This window comes from Falco biarmicus, chromosome 15 (genome assembly GCF_023638135.1).
Source record: "Falco biarmicus isolate bFalBia1 chromosome 15, bFalBia1.pri, whole genome shotgun sequence".
In the NCBI taxonomy this organism is placed as follows: Eukaryota; Metazoa; Chordata; class Aves; order Falconiformes; family Falconidae; genus Falco; species Falco biarmicus.
Window position 1 is genome coordinate 22372521 of NC_079302.1, and position 20743 is coordinate 22393263.

Consider the following 20743-nt stretch of genomic DNA (forward strand, 5'->3'; position numbering starts at 1 on the left):
TGTGGCACCTTCCCTGGATAAGCCTCCATTACTTGCTGTCCCCATCACAACGTGAAACACTAGTCACTGGGAGGACTGATTTATAGGTGGCCTGGATAGAGCCCTTGCATGTTTGTCTTGACTCTTAAGGTCGTTCCACTTTTACACCCAGATGTGAAAACAGAGAACTAGCACTGAACGTTTGCAGTTTGCCTCGGAGGGCTGTATATATTCAACGAACAAGTCTAGTTAACCTTGGGGAAGGAGCTGACGTTCTCATTACACACGTTTTCACAGCTAGGTTTCATCTGATTTCCTTCGCTGGTGCCTGCCTTTCAAGCTTTGCATGTACAGTGAATCATAATGCCAACAAATCGAGACCTTTCATTGTATGAAAGTTGAGCCAGGTGCTTCTGGCTGCTGTATCCATTGATGGGTTTTCTGAGAGCATAGTCAGTGATGGTATCAGGCATAAGAAGTGAGAGGACCTTATTTGACATCAGTGTTTCTCTTACAGCATCCAGCCAAGTGCATATTTACTTTAGCAGTGCAAACTGCATCTTGACATTGCACCCTGGCGTGTTTAGTTAATTTTCCTTGCCCCAACACAATGCTTCAGCATGCTCCAGAGTAGATTGTGATAGGAAAGATACCTAATGCTCTTCTCTGAGGGCTGTGAGGAGCAGCTTTTATCATTTGTTGCTTTCTTGAACTATTAGTCTTACAGTGAGGGTATGGCAGATATTTTCTGTCTGCAATTTACCTCACTTTGCTGTAGCTCAGTTCCTTCCTTCACTCTGCCTGAGACATGGCAGAGGACCCTGTCCCACCCTGCAAAAGGCAATACCTGTCTCCGTATTGCAGTTTGATTTTAGTGGCATTTTCTCCTTGTCTGAAGGATTTTCTTGCTCCCATGTTTTTGCTGAAAAACTAGGTGGTGTTTATCCCTCTTCTAATCATGGCAAGTTTGCATTATCTCTCCTTGGTTTGTGCCATTGCAGTTTTGCAGCATTTAACCTTTTCATTCCATGTTCCACATTTTTTGTTTGTGCCAGGATAGCACAGGATCTAATAATGGCTGTTAAAGTTGTTTTCCAAATTGGTAGTTTGCCATGGAATTAGCCTCTTGTGGCTTACATGTGCCTTGTGTTACAAGCGCCCTTTCTGTCCCTCTGCTTGGTTGTTTGGTTTGGTGGGGTTTTTTGTTGTTGTTCGTCTGTTTTTTGCCAAGATCTTTCCCTCTTTAGCCTAGGAGCTAAAAATTGCAAAACCCTGCAGTGTATTCTTAGGAGATAGCAGCCACATCGATGCAGTGAGGTGCAGACAGTGACATGCCTGCCCCAGCCGTACCCGAAGCCTGGCAGACATGCAGCAGTTCCTGTTAATCTTGCATTACAGAGCACCGAGCTGAAGCTAATGTCACCTCTTGGCTCAGACTGACCCTAACTTCGAAGTTTTCCCTGCTCTGGGCAGGACACTGAGCCCAGTAACCTCCAAACTCTTCCGTCATTCATTGCTGCAGTCAATGGCTGCGTGACTGCCAGGCAGAAGGTGGCTTGTGTACATGCTCGGATCATCCGAACATGGGCAGCCTCGCAAAAGAAGGTTCAAAAAATCATCCAGGCAATTCCTGTCTGCTCCAGAGATGTGTCAGGGGAATGACTGTGAATTCCCTGGAAGCCTGAATTTAAGGCCCAGAGGCCCAATATCTCCATTTGCTTTTCCTGTGAAACCATTTATAAAAGTGGTTTTCTACTGTCTCATGTGTTCCCCGGCTTGTATCACCGACACTGGCGTACAAGCAGTATCCTTAGTCTTGTGTAACAGTGTTCATGCTAGGAGAGGAATACTGGTATAGTTCATGATAATTAAAGTGTTACAACTTTTGTGTGCAGGCAAGGTTTGGGTTGATAATGCTCACTGAAGGTAATGCTGTGTTTGATGCACTAGCATGTATGTACTAGAGGTCCTGGGTAGGTGTGTTTGCCGTTATCCAGTTCACCTAATGAGGGCTTCTCTTCTTAGCAACAAATTGCACACACATTTGCCATCACCACAGGGCATCCCCCCTCCTCCATGCCTGGAGAAGGGGCTGAGGAACACGAGCAGAGACCAAAGCTGTCTTAAGTTAGTCTTGTTCCCTTAAGGGCTCTCTGTTTCTCATACTCTCAATTACCAAAATTATCTCATTACACACCATAGACCCATATAGCTTTGCAATTTACTATTTGTACCTTGCCCTCTATTGGTCGGTGAACTTATTTATATCTGAACCATTTTTATTTTGGCATTTTTCACATTAATGTCATATTTAAAAGCTTCTCGTGGTGCTTGGCCTGAAAATGAACACTTAAATCAAGCTGAGGTGAGTCTCTCTATAAGAACAGTTGCCCTGGAAAGGGCACATTTATATTAGATTATATTCAAACTGTGCTGAAGGAATGGAATTGAACCAAGAGGGAGAGATTATTTTTATTGCCTGTTTCTCCTGTAAGTGGCAAACCATTTCATCTGGCTCATTGTTTTTTTATTGGTACTTTCACTCCTGACTCAATTGCTTTGCAGAATAGCTGTGATTTGGAGACACAATTTTACCTAGGCTGTTGTCTTTCTGGTAAGATGCCTTTCACCTCTTGCAAAAAGAGTGTGCCGCTGCTTTGTTTGGAATAAGACTGCCAGGTGACATGGTTTAGGTTTGTTAAGAGCTGTATATCAGTTTTCAAACGAGAACACTGATTAGCTGGTACAGGTCTGATTTGACAGACTCCTAGCACGACTGAATGAAAGCAAGATAAGGCTTTCAGAAAATAAAGTCATACACCTTATGTACCTCACATTTAGGATTGTCGTTTAGATGGTTGTGGAGAAGACAGTAAACATTATTGACAGGGTGACAGTGACTTCATACCTGTTGTGGTATAAATGGCTGCAACTAATATACATTGTTCACTTTAGGAGTAAGCATTAGCTTTTGCTTTCACCACTGTTTCTTCAGAAACAGACACTTGATTTACTCAAGTAAGACATGGACAAGATCCAAAGATATCAAATCCTTACCTGTTTTAGCTGAGTACATAATCCTGCACCTAGTACTGTTTTAGCCTCTGTTTCTCGTTCACATTAGCATCCCCATACAAGGAGATGGATCTGTGAAAAAAGGTGCCAGAAGACTCTAAATGCAGTTTACATTTTTAGCCTTTGCTGGATTGTCTGTAACGTGAGCTCCTTTTTTGCAGTGCAATTAGCTAAGAAAAGCTAGACGCCTTGGTATCATTAACAGATGACAAGGAGTCAGCAACTAAACAGAAATGAGTGTATGACCAGCTACTGATTCCTTGACTAGAGCTGAAATCATTCAGAAGCCTGCTGTACTTCACACTGGGGAAAAGCACTTCTTATAGAAAGTTTAAAAAACCTTGAGACAACTTGTTCTCAAAAATTAATTTTGGTTATCCTTATTATCCATTTGATTTTAAAATGTTTATTTAATTTTCAAATGAACAGTTGTGTCTTCTTCAGAGATAGATTAATTCATTATACTTTAGCCAGTAAAACCCCAGTAATATATGTTAATACTATTTGCACATGTATGTGTAGACATATATCATGTATGTATGCATTCTTTAGATGCATATTTGCCATATATATTTCACTAATTAGTCTCCTGGAAAAAATATATATTAAAAAGTTAGATGTTGGCATAGAAGTTATAACAAGGTTTTCCACAAAGAACAGGAACATGTGTTGACCCAAAAGGGAAACAGGATCTGCAACGCATTAAAGAAATGGGGTTTAACCTGATCTGTACATATAGATATAGGTATAATATATATGGATATTTATGTAAGACGTGATGTTAATAAAGTTGATTTTGATCTCTCAAGTACTATCACGCTAGTCAAGAATATAACCCTCTGCTTTCAAACATCGTTACAAAATCGTAAAATCCATTTGAACGTGTTAATACTTAGTGTTGAAATTGTGGTATTGCTTTATATGAAAAATAAAAATTAACTGCACGTGCAGCTGGTGATAGGGCAGGGCAGGGTGCAGGTCAGACCTGCCCCAGTCCCCGGTCCTGGTGGCAGTGGTGCAGGGCAGAGAACAGGACGGGGGAGACCCTGTGCCAGGGCAGCAGCAGGCAGCAGGATGCTGCGCGGTACGTTTTAGGCTCTGTCATTGTCCTCTCATTTCCAAGGTGCAGTGAGGAGCTTCATGTCCTTGCCATATCCTCTAAGCCAAAAAGATATCAAGTGTTAAGAGTGCTGCTCTCTGGGGATGTTTACTAATGAAGCACTCTCCAGCTGACTGCCAATGACTGATTTTTAAAAATAACCGAAACATAGAAGGTTACAGAATCCATTAACCCCAGGATGTGTTATTATCCCTAGAACAACAAACAGTTTTATGAGCTAAGTTACGGCTTTGACAAGAATATGTTTTAGAAAATAATGAACTGGTCCCTAAAAATCACGAAGCTGGCTTAGAAGTCATAGATCCTCTTTTCAGCAGGTCTTAGATTTGAATATTCTTCTGATGTCCAATTCCTAACAATTTTTAAGTTTTCAAAAAGTACTAAATTTTTTCCCCCTGCTGAAACGTGGCTCCAGAGCTGGGGCTTTAAGGAAGCCAGTAAATATCGCAAAATTAAAACATGCCGCGGCCTTCTAAATTATGTTAGTTGTTAATACATGTGACTGTTAATTATTAAGACAATATAAATTAAGTGTAAGTTTCTGACACAGACACAGCATCTAAGAGAACTGCAGGACTACAGTCCCCAGGACAAATCAGGAGATGCTTTGTCTGGATGCTTCATCCTCCTTCACCACTGAAAGCCCTGTCAGAAAGATGAAACTTTTATATTCTGGCAGAGTTGATGACAAGACAACGTGTGCTGGGACCTCTCATTTAGCAGCTGTTTTATCACCTTGACTGACCAACTGTTCCAGTTCTCTCAGACTGCCACAGCTTTGAAAGGGAAACTGGGACCGGTGCCATTTAAATTAGACTCTGAAACCTTCAGCCCAAGGCTGCGCTCTGCAGCACCGCAGGGATGTGCATCACAGGTCCAGCGTGCTGTCAGCCAGATGTGGAGGCTGTGGAGAGGCATTTCCTTTTGTCCTCCTGGGAAATAACCACAGCCAGCAACTAATCTCCATGGCGCTTTCCAGCACCTGATTTTGCCGAAATCTAAAGCTGGTGGGTTTTAGGGGCTTTCTCTTGGTACCCAGGACTTCAGTCATGCTTTTGTAACTGAGCCTCATACACATTCGTGGCTGACAAGGGCCAAAAGTTATTTACCAGCTTTAAGTTTGGTCATTTGCCACGTCAACACTGTAGCTTCTAACTTGTGTTTGAAGTCATGATCTCTGAACTCTAAATCTGGCAAAAATACAGGATACTGCTATAGGAACACTGACATGCCAGTTGGCATGGTGCACCACAAACAGCAAGTATGATCTTCATTTCTGGCTTCAAAAATGGCTGAGAATCCAGCCTGCTTACAGGAGGATTTTCAGGTGTGCTGTGATAACCAGCTCACATGCAATTTGATTTTTAACGTGCCTTTACCTCACCCACGGGGAAGGGTGTTCGTCCAGCAGGATGGGTGCGTGTTTTCTCTGGAGCTATGTAACGAAGCCTGGGTTTATTCCTCTTCTTCTTGCAGGAACGCAGACTCACTCTTGCAGTTCTGGTCTGGGTGGCATACCCCAGCCCACAGGCGGCTAGGTATGTGCACCACCGGCTTCTGCACACTCCAGTTAGCATGCTCTGTATTTGAAAGATGAAATACGGCTGCTGGGAAGTCAGTAACATTAATCATCATCATCATCATCATCTTTTTTGAAGCATTGACTTGCTATGGCTGTGTCTGTCTCCTGGATGGCTCTGAATGATTGGCTGGCTTGAAATTTAACTTGGAGGCATTGTAATTAAACCTTGACATTTGAAGTAATTAATGGGCAAGCTTTACATTTTAGCATAGTCTCAAAGGAACAGCAGGGTGCTGACAGAAATGAAATAACTTTGTTAATTTAAAAGGATCAACGTTTCTGTAAGCATGTGGTTTGTACTGCTGGGAGCAAGCTCTCCGGAAATAGCGCTGTAGCCCCAGCCTTTCTCTAAGGAGGGATTGATTGGAAAGGGGAGTCCCTCTGCAGGAAGCTGAGGGCAGTTGGTATTGCCCATCACCAGCTCTGCTCCTTCGCCCCAAAATCTTGGGAAGGTCCAGGAAGTCCAGGCTGTGAGCATCTCCAGGAGCTGTCTGGGAAGGAGGCAGATTCCAAACCACTGCTTAGTATTTCAGCTGGGAACTGGATCGTACTTACATCTAGAAATAGCCAGAATATGTTTCTTTCCCTCAATGCCTCTAGGAGGCTGTTCATCATCATGGGCAGGTTCAGAAAGCTAAAGAATGATTATGTATTTTAGCCCAGAAGCCTCCAGGAGAGAGCCATGGTCACCTGTTACCCAGTGACAACCGATGTGTGGGTACAGGATTGCTGCCCCTTTACAGCTTGAGCAGTGTTGAGGAGGCAGCAGTGTAAATACTGAGCCTTTGAAGTGAAGGGGTCAGGGCTGGCAGCATCTGACACTGATGGTGACTCACGCCCTACCACGTCACAAGCATTTTGTGGAGGACCCTTGTGTCAATCTTTTGATGATAAGAGCTTTTGCTGAGCTTAAAAAAGTAGTTCATAAAATCAGGCTCCTGAGGCCAGTAAATCATAAGCCAAATAAATGGCTTCAGATATTTTCATCATCTCAAAAAAGTACTTGCATTCGTGAAAACCAGAAGCGAGTTACTTTTTTTCAGTGCCCTCAGTATCGACAGAGCCTAACTTAAGGAGCCCATTTTTCAGTGCTCCTCCTCCTGTCTGCATAGATTTCTGATGTGTGCAGAGTAAAAGATGCGAAGGAGAGGTGAAAACAGAACGTGTATTGAATGAAGTACACAGTCTGGGCAGTGTGTGGAGGTTTAGATCCCAATTCGGGCAGCAGTTCAGAGCAGTCTGCTCCCTCGCTCCGCCAGGCAATGCCAAGGTCTTGGAAATGACACGTGTTTCCACAAGCCACTTTGTGTTGCTGCTGTGTAAGGTGCTCCCCTCGCTCACTTGTGTGCACATTTAGAGCAACTCCTTTGGATGTGGTGGGCTGACGGGTACAAACCACACTGTCCTGCTTTGTGCAGTTAATCCTGATGTCAATGACAAGCAGTGCACTGGGAACAATTTATCAAGCTTCTTCCCTTTCTCTGCGCTGTAAGCAGGCACGTCTAGAAGCCCTTCCAGCACCACCGTTATGACCAGTGCCAGGCCCAGCTGGCAGCATTCCTCCTCTCTGCATGTTTCTGTGGGGTCAGTCACAGGACCAGCCGTCCTGCTCATAGCCATGACCTCTCATTCCCATCAACTCATCGCTTTGTGTGAAGCAGCTGAGATTCTGAGATCTGCTCTAGTTGCCTAAAGATCCCAGCCAAAGCTGGGTGCTGAGACCAGCATCTGGACCAAAGGAATAAGGTCTGGGGTTGCAAGCTGGCTAGCAAATGGTTTTAAATACCGATGTGAGTTCTAGTGAGAGGAGTCACATTGCAAAACCACACTCAAGCTTCACAAACCGATCTGATTAGCACTCCAGCATGCTCGTATTAGCAGTGCTGAGTGCCTGGGTCCCCACTGTTATAGCTCGAGTGCTTGCAGTTCCTGACCACCTGCCCATGCTGACGATATGCTAGCTTGGGGTCAAAGCAAGCTTTGGATTAAGCTAGAAATTTCAATGGTTAGAGGAGAAACCTTCAGCAGACCTTTGAATAAAACTTACAGTTTCCCAGGACCTAGGAAAGAGTGGCTGGGAAACATTGCATGAGGTCAGTTAAAAGGTAAGTATAGCTGGAGGAAAGTGGCACTGCAGCAATTCAGCAAATGTGGATAGGCTGTACCAGACTCTGCCTCCCACTGCAAAAGATCCAGCACTCAGTGGGCAGAGTTACTTGTACAAGTATCTGTGCGCTGCATCTTGGCCCAGGCCAGCTTTCCATCACAGGCCGTTAGGTATGACCCTGTTCCACAGTGCAAACCCTTGCATTGCCCATCAGATGCTCTACCAGTCATCCGTGTCTTCGGGCATCCTGCAGCTTTGCAGGCAGTAGAACAGTCCGGTTCCCACAGGGATTAGGGATATGTCACACAAGAAAAGGTAGGCACCTCTCTTATCCTTACATTGATGAGGCAGGATAGCTGGATGTAGGCAGGGATGAAAGCATAAGCTGGAAGAGCTGTCGGTCTGCGTGGCATCTCCTCCTCCTAGGACAGAAGAATTTGTAGCACTGATTACACCATCGCTGAAACCAAGAATGTTGCTTTGTGACTTCCAGATGTTGCTCTGGGGAAGCCCTGGGAAGCCAGTGGTGCCTTGAATCCAAGGCAGGGACTGAGGTGTTAAGGAGACTTGTCCTTATATGCTCCTGATCCTTGCTGGTTTAGACCAAAGTGATGGGACCATCAGAAAAACATGATCAAAGCTGGAAAAATACTTAGGGCAGATGTCCTGGCTAGCCACCTCAGTTTTGCTCCGCTCAGTGGGAACAGTGCCACAGACTGGTGGCCTGGCAGAAACTGAATCTCAAGGCAAGATTTTGCCTCCAAGGCAAGATTTGAACCACCTGTGAGTAATCCTGTAAGACTTGGAAGCCACCAGTGTCCAAAAGCTGTTCTCTCACGGAGTTCCTCGGCAAAAACAAGGTGCATTGTCCCTGCTGCGTACCTGGCCAGAAGAGCTGTCGCCAGAATACAGGAGTCAGGACCTTAGTGCTAAGGCCAGCAGCAAGGGGAGCAGTGTGACCTGAAAACACAAAAAGAGAAGCACAAAATGCCAAGGAGACTTAGAGATGTGTTGTTGCACAACAAGGAACCAGGCTTGGGGAAGGAAGCCACCAAACTTGCCTCTCAAAACATCTCACTGCACTTTGGTAACGCAGTAAAGCTTTAATCAAAGCCTTTGCACTGGCAGCATTGCAAGTACCATACAGCACTTGTTTTTCTAGGCGGCAAACTGAGTGAGGCTGCAGAGGTCACGCCGTACCAACTGGTTTGGCTGGGTTGGTGCTTTACTGCAGTCAATAGATTTTTATCAGATGCTTTTACTTGTTAAATTTTCCTTGGTAGTGGGAACAATCCAGCAAATAATATGAATTATGGAGCACCAGGAGACACGCAGCCAAGGAGGCCCCTTGTTTGGCTGAATCCCCCCGTGCACAAGGGAGGCTTTTTGCAAGCCCGCAGCAGTGCCATGTTCAGCTTGCTGCGGGCAGAGCTGGCGGCAGGCTTCAGGCTTTGTCTCTGTGCAGAGTCAGGCTGGCTTCATTAACCACAGGGCTTAAAACTTATTAGTTCCAAGGTTGTGGCCAGGGTGCTGGGAGGCTGCAGTTCCTTGTGAGAGGTGCCTGTCTCCCTGCAGCAGTGCCAAGGAGGCAGCTGGTCCTCTGGACAAAAGCAGCAGCTCAGGCTGGGCTTGGGGAGCGTCCTGCGCTGCCCACGAGAGCTGCTGTGGGGGTCGTGCTTCTTTGGCAGCGCTGACCTCCTCTGAGACCTGCAAAGCAGGAGGGGACTGGTGTCACCAAGCTGGCTGACCCATGGGTCAAGGGTGTGAGCTGGTCATGTTCCCACCAACACCTGCTCTTGTGCAGGTTCTTTGACCGCTGTGGATCCAGATGACATGCAGTAAGTCAAGTCGTGCTCCCAGCGAGTGGGGTGCCTGGCACCTCTGGATCAGTCAGTGTCACCGCTAGTTGCCAGCATCACCTTTAGAAATGTTCTGTTTGCGTGACACTAGCGTCGTTTGGAGCAGCCCAGCCAGTGATCAGACCCAGCCTCAGACTGGCACCCCCATGGGGAGGGCAGAGTGAAACCTCAGAGATGTTTTCCTGGCTCTTGCAGGGTTAAGTGGCCCCTTTTGGCACAAATCAACTATAAACAGGCCTTGGGATCATCAGCTGCCTCCCAGCTGATTCCCACGGCATTTCAAACACAACATCACAAGAGCCAGGGATAATACACACAAAAGGCCCTTCTCAGTGGGAGGGATAAGCACTGCGGAGTTATTGCAGGAACTCAGAGAGAGGACTGAACTTCCTACATGCAGGATTGGCTATATCTAGGGAGAACACAACCACCATGAAAAAAACATCCAGGGTTTCCTTGGGATGCCCCTGTCCTAAATATGCCATGGTGCGGACCCTGCCCTTGCTAATTTTGCATATAATAAGTGTATTCAAATGCTGTGAAGAAATCAGTTCAGCTGACGCTGCCCTGGTCTGTATGCAGGTTTAAACAAGTGCTTGAACCTGGATTTCCCTCGAGCCTTTTCCCAGCACCATTTCCCTTCCCCTTGGCTGTCTTTATCCCCAGTATTGCAGGGGTTGGTCTGGGCATGTGCGTCCTCAGCCACCAAACGCCTCGCCAGGAGAAGAGCGATCCAGGGATAACCTGCTGGGAGCGTGTCAGGCCTCCAGGAGCCCCAGTGCCTTTGCTTTCTGTCTCTCACCAGCTCCTTTCACGCGTGGCTATTAATTAGTGCATATAAGGAACACTGCAATTTCTCCTTCTCAACACTTTTCCAATCTCTGATAGAAAGAAGGAGTTTTCACATCCCTCATACCACCCCATCTTCTCTGTCCTGCTCTCCAAAGTATGCTTGGCCTTTCGCGAGCTGGGAAGGGACTTCTTGTCCCCACTGGGACCTCCCCATGGGAAAGCCCAGCCACAGGCAGCTGTAGCCTGGTGGTGCCCCTGCAACAGCTTCTGCTGCCCTCCAGGTCCCCTCTCACCATCCCCATGCAGTTTGGGGTCCTTCAGGGTTTTTTATGAATTTCCTTAAGCAGAACTTGCCCATAAGATGTCCTTGCTTCTGTCTGCAAGTGGGGCCAGGGTGGGCAGAGACCCCAGTGGGTGTGCAGAAAAGAGGCATCAGGGCAGGGCAGGCTGTCCCAGGGAGAAACCATCGAGCAGCACCCAGGGCAGGGGGTGCTGGCCTCAGATGCTTCGGAGATCCATTCTGTGCAGGCAGATGCACTGCAAGAGCCTCCAACAGCCCCCTCCACTGTGCCGGAACACCAGCAGAGGGTCCTTTGAGCTGCTGCAGCAACGGTGGTCTCACAGAGGGGCTCACACCCACATCCTGCTGCCTGGACATCGTGCTGGCACTAGGGTGCTGAGCAGGGGGGGCAGCATGGGGCCAGCAGGGTGTTGGCAGGGGCATGATGGAGCAGGCAGAGTGCAGCAGGATGTGGCCCATTGTAGAGGAATGAAGCTGGGTTAATTAGCATTGGTAACATACAGCTGTGGGCTGGCTTCAGGGGCGGTGGGTTGGCTGATGTAGGTAAGGTGCAACTGTGGCTGGTTCTGTTAGGAGGTTGGGCAGCCAAGGAAGAGAGAGCGGCCGAGGAAGAAGCAAGAACACATGCCCTGGATGACGTGACGTGAGGAGAAGGCAGCAGAAGGACTGTATGAAGAGTGTGTTCGTACGAGATGGTAACAGACCTTATTGTAGCTTGATAGTTTGGAGAGTGCTGTGACAGCCCGTGGAGCTGGGGAGCTGGGAATGGGTCTGCTGGATCTCTACTGTGCTTGGGAGGCGCAGCACCCATGTACCAGGGCGAGGAACTGGCCTGGTGTGCTCAGCACAGGCACACCGAGCCCCTCCGGGCCAGCTGGCACCCCCTATGACATCTCCCCCTCTCCCGGCAGGTGGGCAGAGAAGGGGGACCCTGGCTCCCCAGCCCCAGCTCTTTGCCCAGCTGGGACAGTGCAAAGCCTCATGCTGCTGTGCCTCTGGGCTGCCCCAGCACCAGATAGGAGGTGGCACGGCTTGACCCCTCTGTGCTGGGTCCCGTGCCGTGCCACTGGCTTGGCCCCACAGCTGAGCAAGCCCGGGCAATGCTGGCATCGGTCCCAGGTGAGAGCAAAGCTTGGGGCAGCCCCATCAAGGGGCAAGGAGGCATCAGAAGGCAGAGGGGGTGGGGGGAGAGCATAGGGCCAGGCACACCCAGCAGCATGCCCCCTATTTCCCTCAGCCTGTGGGATCCAGGCCAGCCCATCTCCCTGGAGATCAGCGCAGGAGTTTGTGGCTGCGGCCCAGTTCCTGCGGGTGGTGGCCCTGCGGGACATGCAGCACAACCTCTTGGCCTTCGGCTCTATCCTGAACGAGCACCGGATCCTCAGCGCTGCATCCAGCCTGCAGAGCAGGTCTGTGTACTGCAAGGGGCCCCGCGTCACCTCGGGCAAGGCTGGGGAATCAGCAGGGAATGACACCATCTCCCAGTGCTCAGGAGGGTCTGGTCATCGCCCAGCAGCTGGGTGAGCATCTTTCAGTCGGAGCAGGGGCAGGCAGAGTTTGCCCCATGCTTTTTCTTGCACCCAGACCCCTCTGTCCACCCCCTGCAGGCAGCAGATGCTGGCCTTTGTTGGGCTGAGCACCATGAAGAGGCAATGGGAGGCCCAGCCCCAGCATTCGATCAGCTCTGTCATCCCCCATGAGGACTCTGACAAGGGGACACTGTACAACAACATCGCTCTGTTCAGGACAGCCGCCCCGCTGGAGTTCAGCAGCATCGTTCAGCCCATCTGCTTCCCTCACGGGAGCTTCTCCACCCTGGACCTTGTGATCTGCTGGATCTTGGGCTGGATCCATCCCACCGCAGGTAACCCCTGGCTGCTGCGGCAAAGAGCTCCCTCCAGCAGGGTGGAGAGCCGCCTTCCTGCTCCCTCCTGCTAACAACCCCAATGGGAGGAAGGGGAACAGGGCTCATCCTGGGAGGAAGAAGTACCCACTGGTCATCCATCACGGCTTTTTGGAGGTCAGGAGCTGCCTAGAGCCACAGGCTCACGGTGGTCCCTTGGCCAGGCAGGGGAAAGTGCTGCAGCGACTTCCTGAGGATGCTCTCCGTAGTGGATGTGGATCCCTGCTCACTGAAAAGGATCGCTGCAACTGCATGCTGCAGCCACAGGGATGCTGACAAAGCGGCAGGCTGTTCGGTAAGGGATACAGAGCATCAACCCAGACCAGGCAGACAGCCAAACTGCCTCCTCCCCGTTCTGCTCCAACTCCAGGCTGGGAGAGCAGCCAAAACACTTGTTGGGCTTCTCCTGCACAGGCCTTACAAGAAAAGATGCCTTCCACGCAGCCTGCAAATCGCAGGCATGCAAGACTGTCTGAAGGTGTGACACCCCCCTCTGGCACGAGGTGTGGGGTGACTGTCTCCCTGCAGGTGCTGCTCTGGTCCCTGAAACTCTCCTGCCACTGGGGCCTCCAAGGGCCTTTGATGTGGCCAGGGTCAAAGACATTTGGGAGACAAAACCAACAGAGGTTCCTTGTGGTACATACCAAAGGACCAGGCATGGAGCTAGGCTGATGGGGGCACAGGCAGCTGCAGGGAGAGATACCAGTCACCTTATCAGGGGCACACTGGGACATCGTCAGCCCAAAGACAGCCAGCCCCTGGAATCAGTGGCGCTTTGCTGCCAGTGATCATAAAGGACCAAGCTGCTGTGATCTGACCTCCTCTCACTCTGCTGAAGTCCACAGCTACCGACAGTGACAGCAATAGGGATACTGCTGAGACACAACCCTCCCCTTTTTGTCTCTCAAAAGGGTGATGCTGGCAACCCCATCATGTGCCAGATTGGAGGGGCTGAGAAATGGGTCCTGAAAGGCATTCTCAGTGAGGGTGGCATGAGATGCTATGGATCATTCCTGTATACCCCAGTGTCCTACTACAGCAACTGGATCTTGGCCACCGCTGCGAGGACAGGACCTCCTGCATTCCCTGTGCTAGTCAGGGTGCGAACTGATCTGCAGGCTCCACCTAAAGACTGGGAAGAGGCTTCCAGACCAGCAGTGGGGATGTTTCAGGAAGCTGGTTTCAATCCCAAGAAGGGAAAATGAGACCTGAGCTCATCTGAGGCTGGGCCACCTGAGATGATTTATAACTCCTGCAGTGGGAAAACACTTCCCGCTGCCAAGGGACACTTCCACTTGCCCCAGGTGCTTGGGAAAGGGGTAGCTTCTCCCTTCTTGCTCTTTTGTTTCTTTAGGTAAATAAATATCTTTTTGTGATCAGAAAGCCTACTTGGTTCGTGTATGCCATGTCACACTGCTCTGCTCTCTTCTATTGTCAGTGCATGCTTGGAGATGTTGAACTCCCATATCTCCCAGGGAAACCCCCTCTGGTTCCTCCTGTATTAAGTGATTACCAGGGCTTGCCCAAAGAGAAAGGACAGTTCCTGTAAACACGTTGGATTTGATCACCAGAGAATAACTGCTTGTGGTGATGGAGGGGCGGGGGGAGGCCCTGAGCAGAGCTGGCTGACCTGCGGATGGAACAAGCAGCAGAGCCTTGTGGAAGCCAGCACATGCTGGGACAGAACAAAGAGATGGCCTCACAACAGAGCTATGGGTTTCTTTATCGTTTCTTGCAGAAGGGGCTTCATCTCCCTGCAGTTTGCAGGGTGCTACATTCACCCACTTGACAGAAAACTTCCCCACAGGGTTGGCTCCTTCTGCAGCTTGCAGCATCAGACAAACCTAGTGCTGGTTACCAGACATCTTCATCTGGTTCCATGCTCTGCAGTAGTTTTGCAAGGACATCTGCAAGAGGAGAAACGAGAAGGCCTTAATATGTTCAGAGAGCACTGGCTGACCACACTATGTTATCCCATCCAAAGCAGCCACCTCACTCCCACGCTGCTGTGCACAGGGGCAGGTATACAAACACGTACCGCTACCTCCAGCTTTGACTGTGCTCCCCTGTATTATCTTTCCATCTCCTCCTAGGCTGCAGGAGAAGATCAAAGATATTCTTGCAACTTTGCCATGCACTCATGTTTGGATCTTGGCCAGCCTTTCCTTATCAGGGAGGAGCCAAGATACAAGCGAGTAAAAAATGTCTGAGATCAACAAAAAGGACTACCACCACTGGGGAGCCATCCGGGGCACGGGAAAAGGCTGCCACAGGTTATATATGCAGAGGCAGAAATGTGTTGGGCTGCCATGTGTCCCCTTCTCCTTACACACGCAACAGGTTTCAGTACAGCAACAGCCTGGCTGTGCTTCCCGTCCAATTACAAGCACTGCCCTTGCTTTGGCTTCCCCTCTGAGCTCAGTCATTAAAACTCAGCCTCTGTCCTCAGGGTAGGGAGTGATCACCGCGCTGTCAACAGGAAGAGCCTCTGGCTCTGCCAGGCGCAGGCGACACTGCAGCAGCTCTTGCAGGGCTCCCTGGTGGGTCAGAAACAAGCGCTCCGGTCCCCGGGGCGGCTGCAGGTGGGCAGGCGGAGATGCAGCTCCTGGCTGGCACATGTCCAGGCTTCTGCACACCCAGGCTGGCCTTGCTCACCTCAGCGCCTGCCACCTTGCTCTCCCAAGCCTTGAGGCTTTTTACCGAGGTCAGTAACAGCTGTCTTGTTCTGCATGTAACTCAGCACAGGAGGGACACTGTCTGAGAGCAGCTTCTGCAGCTGCTGTTTCAAACGCTCAGCTTCAGCTCATTTCTGCTGGAGAAATAGGGACAGAGTGCAAGGACATCCCTGGGAAATGCCCCTCTGCCAGCTGGCAGCCAGTCCTCCAGGGAGGCAGGTAAATTAAACCACACAGCGCTGCAGGGAAGCAGTGGAATACAACCACCAGTGCCTCCATCCCTGCCAGGCAGCACTGCTAGGGAGCCCCTTGAACCCACTTCCTAAAGCTGTGGTGTCCCCGCCAGGCTCTGTGTCCCCAGGCTGGCATTGACAACAGTGCCACTTCTCCCTGCGGAGGACACCGCTGATCAAAAGTTCAAGGAAACAGAATTTCCAGAAGACAGTGGGAGGTCGCTGTGAAGCCAGGGCCAAAATTCACAACACGCCTGTTCTCTAAACCTTCCCTTACTCACTGGCACAGGTAGGAGCCCAGGGACTTGCTCAGACCCAGAAAGCCACCCAGTTACCCATCTCATTGCCAGACCTCGAACAGGCATTGGTACCCAACACAGCACAAGAAGTACCTCAAAACAGTACTCCCAAGTGAAATCTCAGGGCCTCCCAATTCACCCTGTTACCTCCTCCACCACAGCAGCTTCTCTTTCAATTTTCTCCAGCACCTGCTTCGTCTGGGAGATGCCTTTCGTCAGAGACATGGATATTTCTATGGCATGCTCCAGCTTCCCCTGAACACGAGAGCAGGACAGCATCAACAGGTGCAGCAGCAGCTCCCAGCCACCTGCAAAGCCGCCCCTCTACTCCCCCAGCTTGGTCCCAGCTGGCGGTGCAGGAGCTCTGCTTCCAAGGGAGCTCTGTGGCATCACCTGTCCCCTGCAGAAGGCAGCGTCATGCCCTGCTCACGCAGCTGCTGCTTCGTCATGTCTTCTGTGTCAGACTGCAGCACAACCCACCGCACAGCAGCCAGTGGGTTTAGGACTGACCTGGACACAACGGCTGATCCGAGAGAAGCAAATGCACCCAGCTGAGAAGTGTTTTTCACTGATAAAAGCAGAGAGAGTGACAGCTGCAGCTCATGACATCTTTTCAAATGTCACAGGTTATGTAAAAAATGCCTTTTTCCTGTGCAAGTCACCACCAAAGCTCATTTCTACTGGACTTTTCCCCTGGGGTGTAAAATAACCATGCTGTGAAGCGTGAAGCCCATCAGGCTGCAGCCAAACATGAATGAGGGCATCACTGCTTTTGGTGTGTCAGGCAAACCTCCCAACTGAACTGCTGTCAGGGGGAAAGCAGAGAGGCGTTCAGCACCCTCCAGCTGAGAAAGGGAAGAATGCAAGACCTGTTAATCAGCTCACATGTGATCCTTGGGAACAGAAGAAAGGCAAAACAGAGGTGCTGGGAGGCTTACTCACTCCATAGAGGTTAAGGGCTTGGACATTCTTCCCTGAGGTCAGTTTTAGCTGAAGCAGCTCCTGGTTCTTCTCATCGATCTTCTCCTGGTACAGGGCATTGCTAAGCTGCAGCTACTCCGAACGGACATCATGGAGCGCCTCTCCCATCTGCCTCTTCTGCAAACCCCAAGGAAGCAGAGCTGTACGTTGCTGACCAAAGCTGCACCCCAAGTAAGAGAGCTTTGCTCTGTGGGGAAAGCAAACCTAAAGAACAGGGTCTTCAGCCTGGCTGCAAACCTAGGGCTCGAGGAGAAATGCAAGACAGTATGCCACTGAGCCTGTGCTCTGCGTCCCAGCTTAGAGGGCCCAAGCAGAGCAGACAGGTCCCCTCTGGCAAGGCTCCTGCCATACCAGCGGCAGCCAGTCCCCAGGGAACTGGTCTGATCCACCACACATCTTTCCCAGGGCACAGAGAGATCTGCCAGCTTCCACCCTGTGAGACTCCTGGTCTCATCCCACACACATGGTCATGTGCCAGGTTTGAACCTGGGCAGGCGACAGTGCCCTCTGACAAAGGCAGCAAGTCCAGAAGCAAAGGAGGAAGGGGATGCAGGGGAGAGCCCTGCATCTCTACAGGGAGCAGGCCCTGCATCTGCACTGGGCTGTACTCCTTTCGTTCCTCAAGGGGCCATCTAGTCCCTGCTTTTCCTCAACTGCTGCACGCACCTGCCCGAGCTGCGGCTGCAGCTTCTTCTTGTAACTTCTGAGCAAATGATTTGTGAAGCACAGCTTCTCACTCAGCAGATCCGAAGGAAAGACAGCAGAGCCTTGGAGAAGACAGAGCACCCAGACCTCACTCCTCATGGTGTGGTTCCCCATCATCGCATCCACGCTGCAGCCTTCACTACTGGTTTAGAAAGAAGCCCAGTGAGAAATGCTGCTCAGCATCACCCTGCCCCAAATGTGGGGACATGGCAGTGCACTTTCCCAGGCTCCGCTAAGGGCCCTGCATCATCTGTGCTCACTGCAGTGCTGCAGCTCAGCAGCCTGATGAGCACCTGTGCCAGTCACCGAGTAGCAAGTGCGACAAGGGCTGTCCAAGAAGACTTGCTAAGACAGTCTGAAAACATGACGTAGGCCACACAGGAGTATGGGAACGAGAATTTTCCCTAACCAACATACTTGTCAGATGACAGACCAGCCTCAGAATTTTCCATGATGCACTGACCTTCTGTCGGTTCTTCTCCTCCATGTATCTCAGCAGCTTCTCAGAAGCTGGGATACTCTCTTTCTTGCTGGAGATGCTGCTGCTGCTGTCTGTCTCAAAGTCACTGATGGCTTGCTTAACATCAGTCCACCAAACATCCGCTTCTCCAATGACTGCCTGTAGAAATAAAGTCACGTAACAGTCAAGAGGTTCTAACTTCCCTCCTTCAAACTGCTTTGGGAACAGAGAACACTGGAAAGGACCAGGCATGATCTCTGCTGGCTTTACTAGCATTTCTCCTGTGGGAGTGCTGAGTTCCACCCTGTGCAGCTCAGGGCACATGGTGCAGGCTCACACAGCACTGCTAGTTCACTGACTCAAAAAGAACAAGAAAGAAATCTCTCACGTGCCTGAGCTTCAACATCTGCTGCTCCGTCCTGACCAACAAACGTTGCCAGTCTGACTAAACCAACACAAGTTACTACCCTTTGTTTACTGCATTACATCCTGTGGCCACAGGAGAGGGACCAGCTACCTGCTTCATCTCTCCTGGCCACTGCAGGCACCATCAGTGGCCTGAACCAAATGCAGAGGTCGCTTCTTCCCCAAAAGCTCCCAAGCATCCCTGCCATCGCAGGTCCTGGCAGTCTTCCCTGAGCACAGGGCAGGCAGAGATGGTGATACAGCCACAAGGAGCCTGCAGCAGGAATGCACTCTTGGAGACTTGGAGCACGCTCTGAAATCCCAGAGGCAGTGGAAAGGCAGACCCCAGAGAGGGCTGCACGGAGCCCAGCCAAACCAGGAAGCTTCTGGGAGCTGCTAGAATGCAAAATATGTCTAGCACAGAGGGCACACCTTCAAGAAGCTAACAGAAGGAGATTCTTTTGAGCGTTGACTTCTTCATCTCACACTGCAGATGTGAGCTCCTCTACCTAAAAGTCCTCCCCTCAACTGTATGTCTGTTCCTGTCAGAGTAAGAGCCGTCTTTAGAGACTGGGCACCTCTGATCTCTGTTAGCGTACTTGCCTTTAAGGAAGGGGTGACGTGAGAGCACAGTTCTGGCTCCTACTGTCAACTCAGGACCACTCACATCAATGCTCTGCTGTCAGCAGCCCTCACCAAGCAGGTCTGTCTCGCTGCCTAAGGGATGGTACGTTGAAAGAGGCATGAAAAGTAACAGGACTGCTTGACACCTTGGTAATCGTAAGGGTCCTGCAGAGCCATACCTCGAGGTCCTGAATCTCATTCTTCGTTTCAGGCAGCTCCTGCTCAGCCAGCTCACATTTCTGCTCCACTGTCAGGCCTATACCATAGCCCACTGCACCGTGCAACTTGGATTTGTGCTTGCCAGGTGTCTGCAACAACCAAGGAACAACACAGATGCTGTTAGAAAGCCAGCGCTGGCCAACTGTTACTGCATTTTCCTGCATTCAAAAAGAAAACAACCTCAACTCACGTTAGAGGGATTCCAGTTGACAGCAAGGACAAGGAGGCCTCTACAGAGGAGAGGTGACTCAGGGCCACACCTGGGCTGACCCCACCTGTCCTCCAACCCACCCACTGGGCCCTCCTACGCCAGCCTGCAGGTCAGTTCAGCAGGCAGCTCCAGAGCTAGAGGTTAAAGCCAACATGACAGCTTCACGAGGGCAGGCAAAACACCTCTTCGTAGCAAAGTTGCCAGTTGCTGTGTAGGGCAGATGGAGTCTTCTAGCACTGCCTGGGTCAGTGAGGAGCCGAGCTTGCTGCAGCACAGGCGGGCTGCAGCGTGCTCTCAGCTGACCCGACATTGCTCCAGAGCAATGCCCTGCGCTGGGGGGACACAGGGGGGCAGGCACTGCTCTGCAGGGGGCCAGCGCCCGCCTGGCCAAGGGCAAAGTTGCTAAGGGCTGCCTGGGGCCGCCCGGGCAGCAGCTGCTTCAGGCTCGGGCAGGCGCTGGCACCCAGCGCCGGGGCTCCGGCGAAAAGGACGCGAGCGGCGCGCACCTGCGGGGGGGGGAGGCGAGCATCCCCCGGCGGGGCGAGGCGCTGAGCCCCCGTTCCCCCGCACGGCCTCCCCGCTGCACTTCTGCCTCAAACGACGCTGCGCGGGGGTTAACGGGTTCCAGCCCGGCCTGGCACTCGCCGCGCGGGGACACGGGGGACACGGCGCTGCCGCGCTGTAGCACCGGGCACCGCCAGCGCCCGCGGGGGGCAGGGGGCGGCCCGCGGCCTCGCTCCCGCCGGAGGGGCCCGTCCTCTCGCAGGGGGGCGGCCGGGGGAGCGTCTTCGCCCCGTTTCCAGCCAGGGGCCGTGCCTGAGGCCGGGGGCTGCGGCGGGGGTCGCGGCAGGCTCAGGCGGCAGTTGCGGCGGGCGGTTGCGGAGCTCCATGGCGCGGCAGCGTCCCTCAGGCATTTCCACCGCCGCCTGGAGCTGGGCGACGTCGCGGCTGTGGGACGGGGGTCGGGCTGAGCCCTCGGCCGAGCAAGGCACCGCGCCGGGCCGCGCCTGAGCCCGAGCCGGCGGCCGCAGCGCTCCGCGGGCAGCCCGGGCGGGCGGCACCACCGCGGCCGGGCCCGCTCCCCCCGGGCCCGAAGCAGCCGACAGAGCCGGGGGCACGGGGCCCCCCCGGGGTCTGGGCCGGCAGAGCGGGGCAGCCCGGCACCGGACCCCGACCGCGGCGAGGCGGCAGCAGGGGCCCCCGCAGGGCCCAT

The 20743-nt window shown here is 51.5% G+C and overlaps 2 protein-coding genes across 2 annotated transcripts; one reads left to right on the forward strand and one right to left on the reverse strand.

The window, feature by feature from the left end:
- Nucleotides 1-11507: 11507 nt before the first annotated feature.
- On the forward strand, nucleotides 11508-14052 carry PRSS54 (serine protease 54). Its single transcript, XM_056361124.1, is given in 3 exon segments — nucleotides 11508-11525; nucleotides 12013-12738; nucleotides 13564-14052. Coding segments are annotated over 3 exon segments (1104 nt in total). The 3' UTR covers nucleotides 13924-14052.
- A 510-nt stretch (nucleotides 14053-14562) lies between these two features.
- On the reverse strand, nucleotides 14563-20743 carry CCDC113 (coiled-coil domain containing 113). The gene is given in 10 exon segments (XM_056361125.1): nucleotides 14563-14625; nucleotides 15374-15418; nucleotides 15420-15520; nucleotides 15713-15848; nucleotides 16073-16233; nucleotides 16864-17023; nucleotides 17573-17673; nucleotides 17918-18230; nucleotides 19247-19477; nucleotides 19994-20743. Coding segments are annotated over 10 exon segments (2061 nt in total).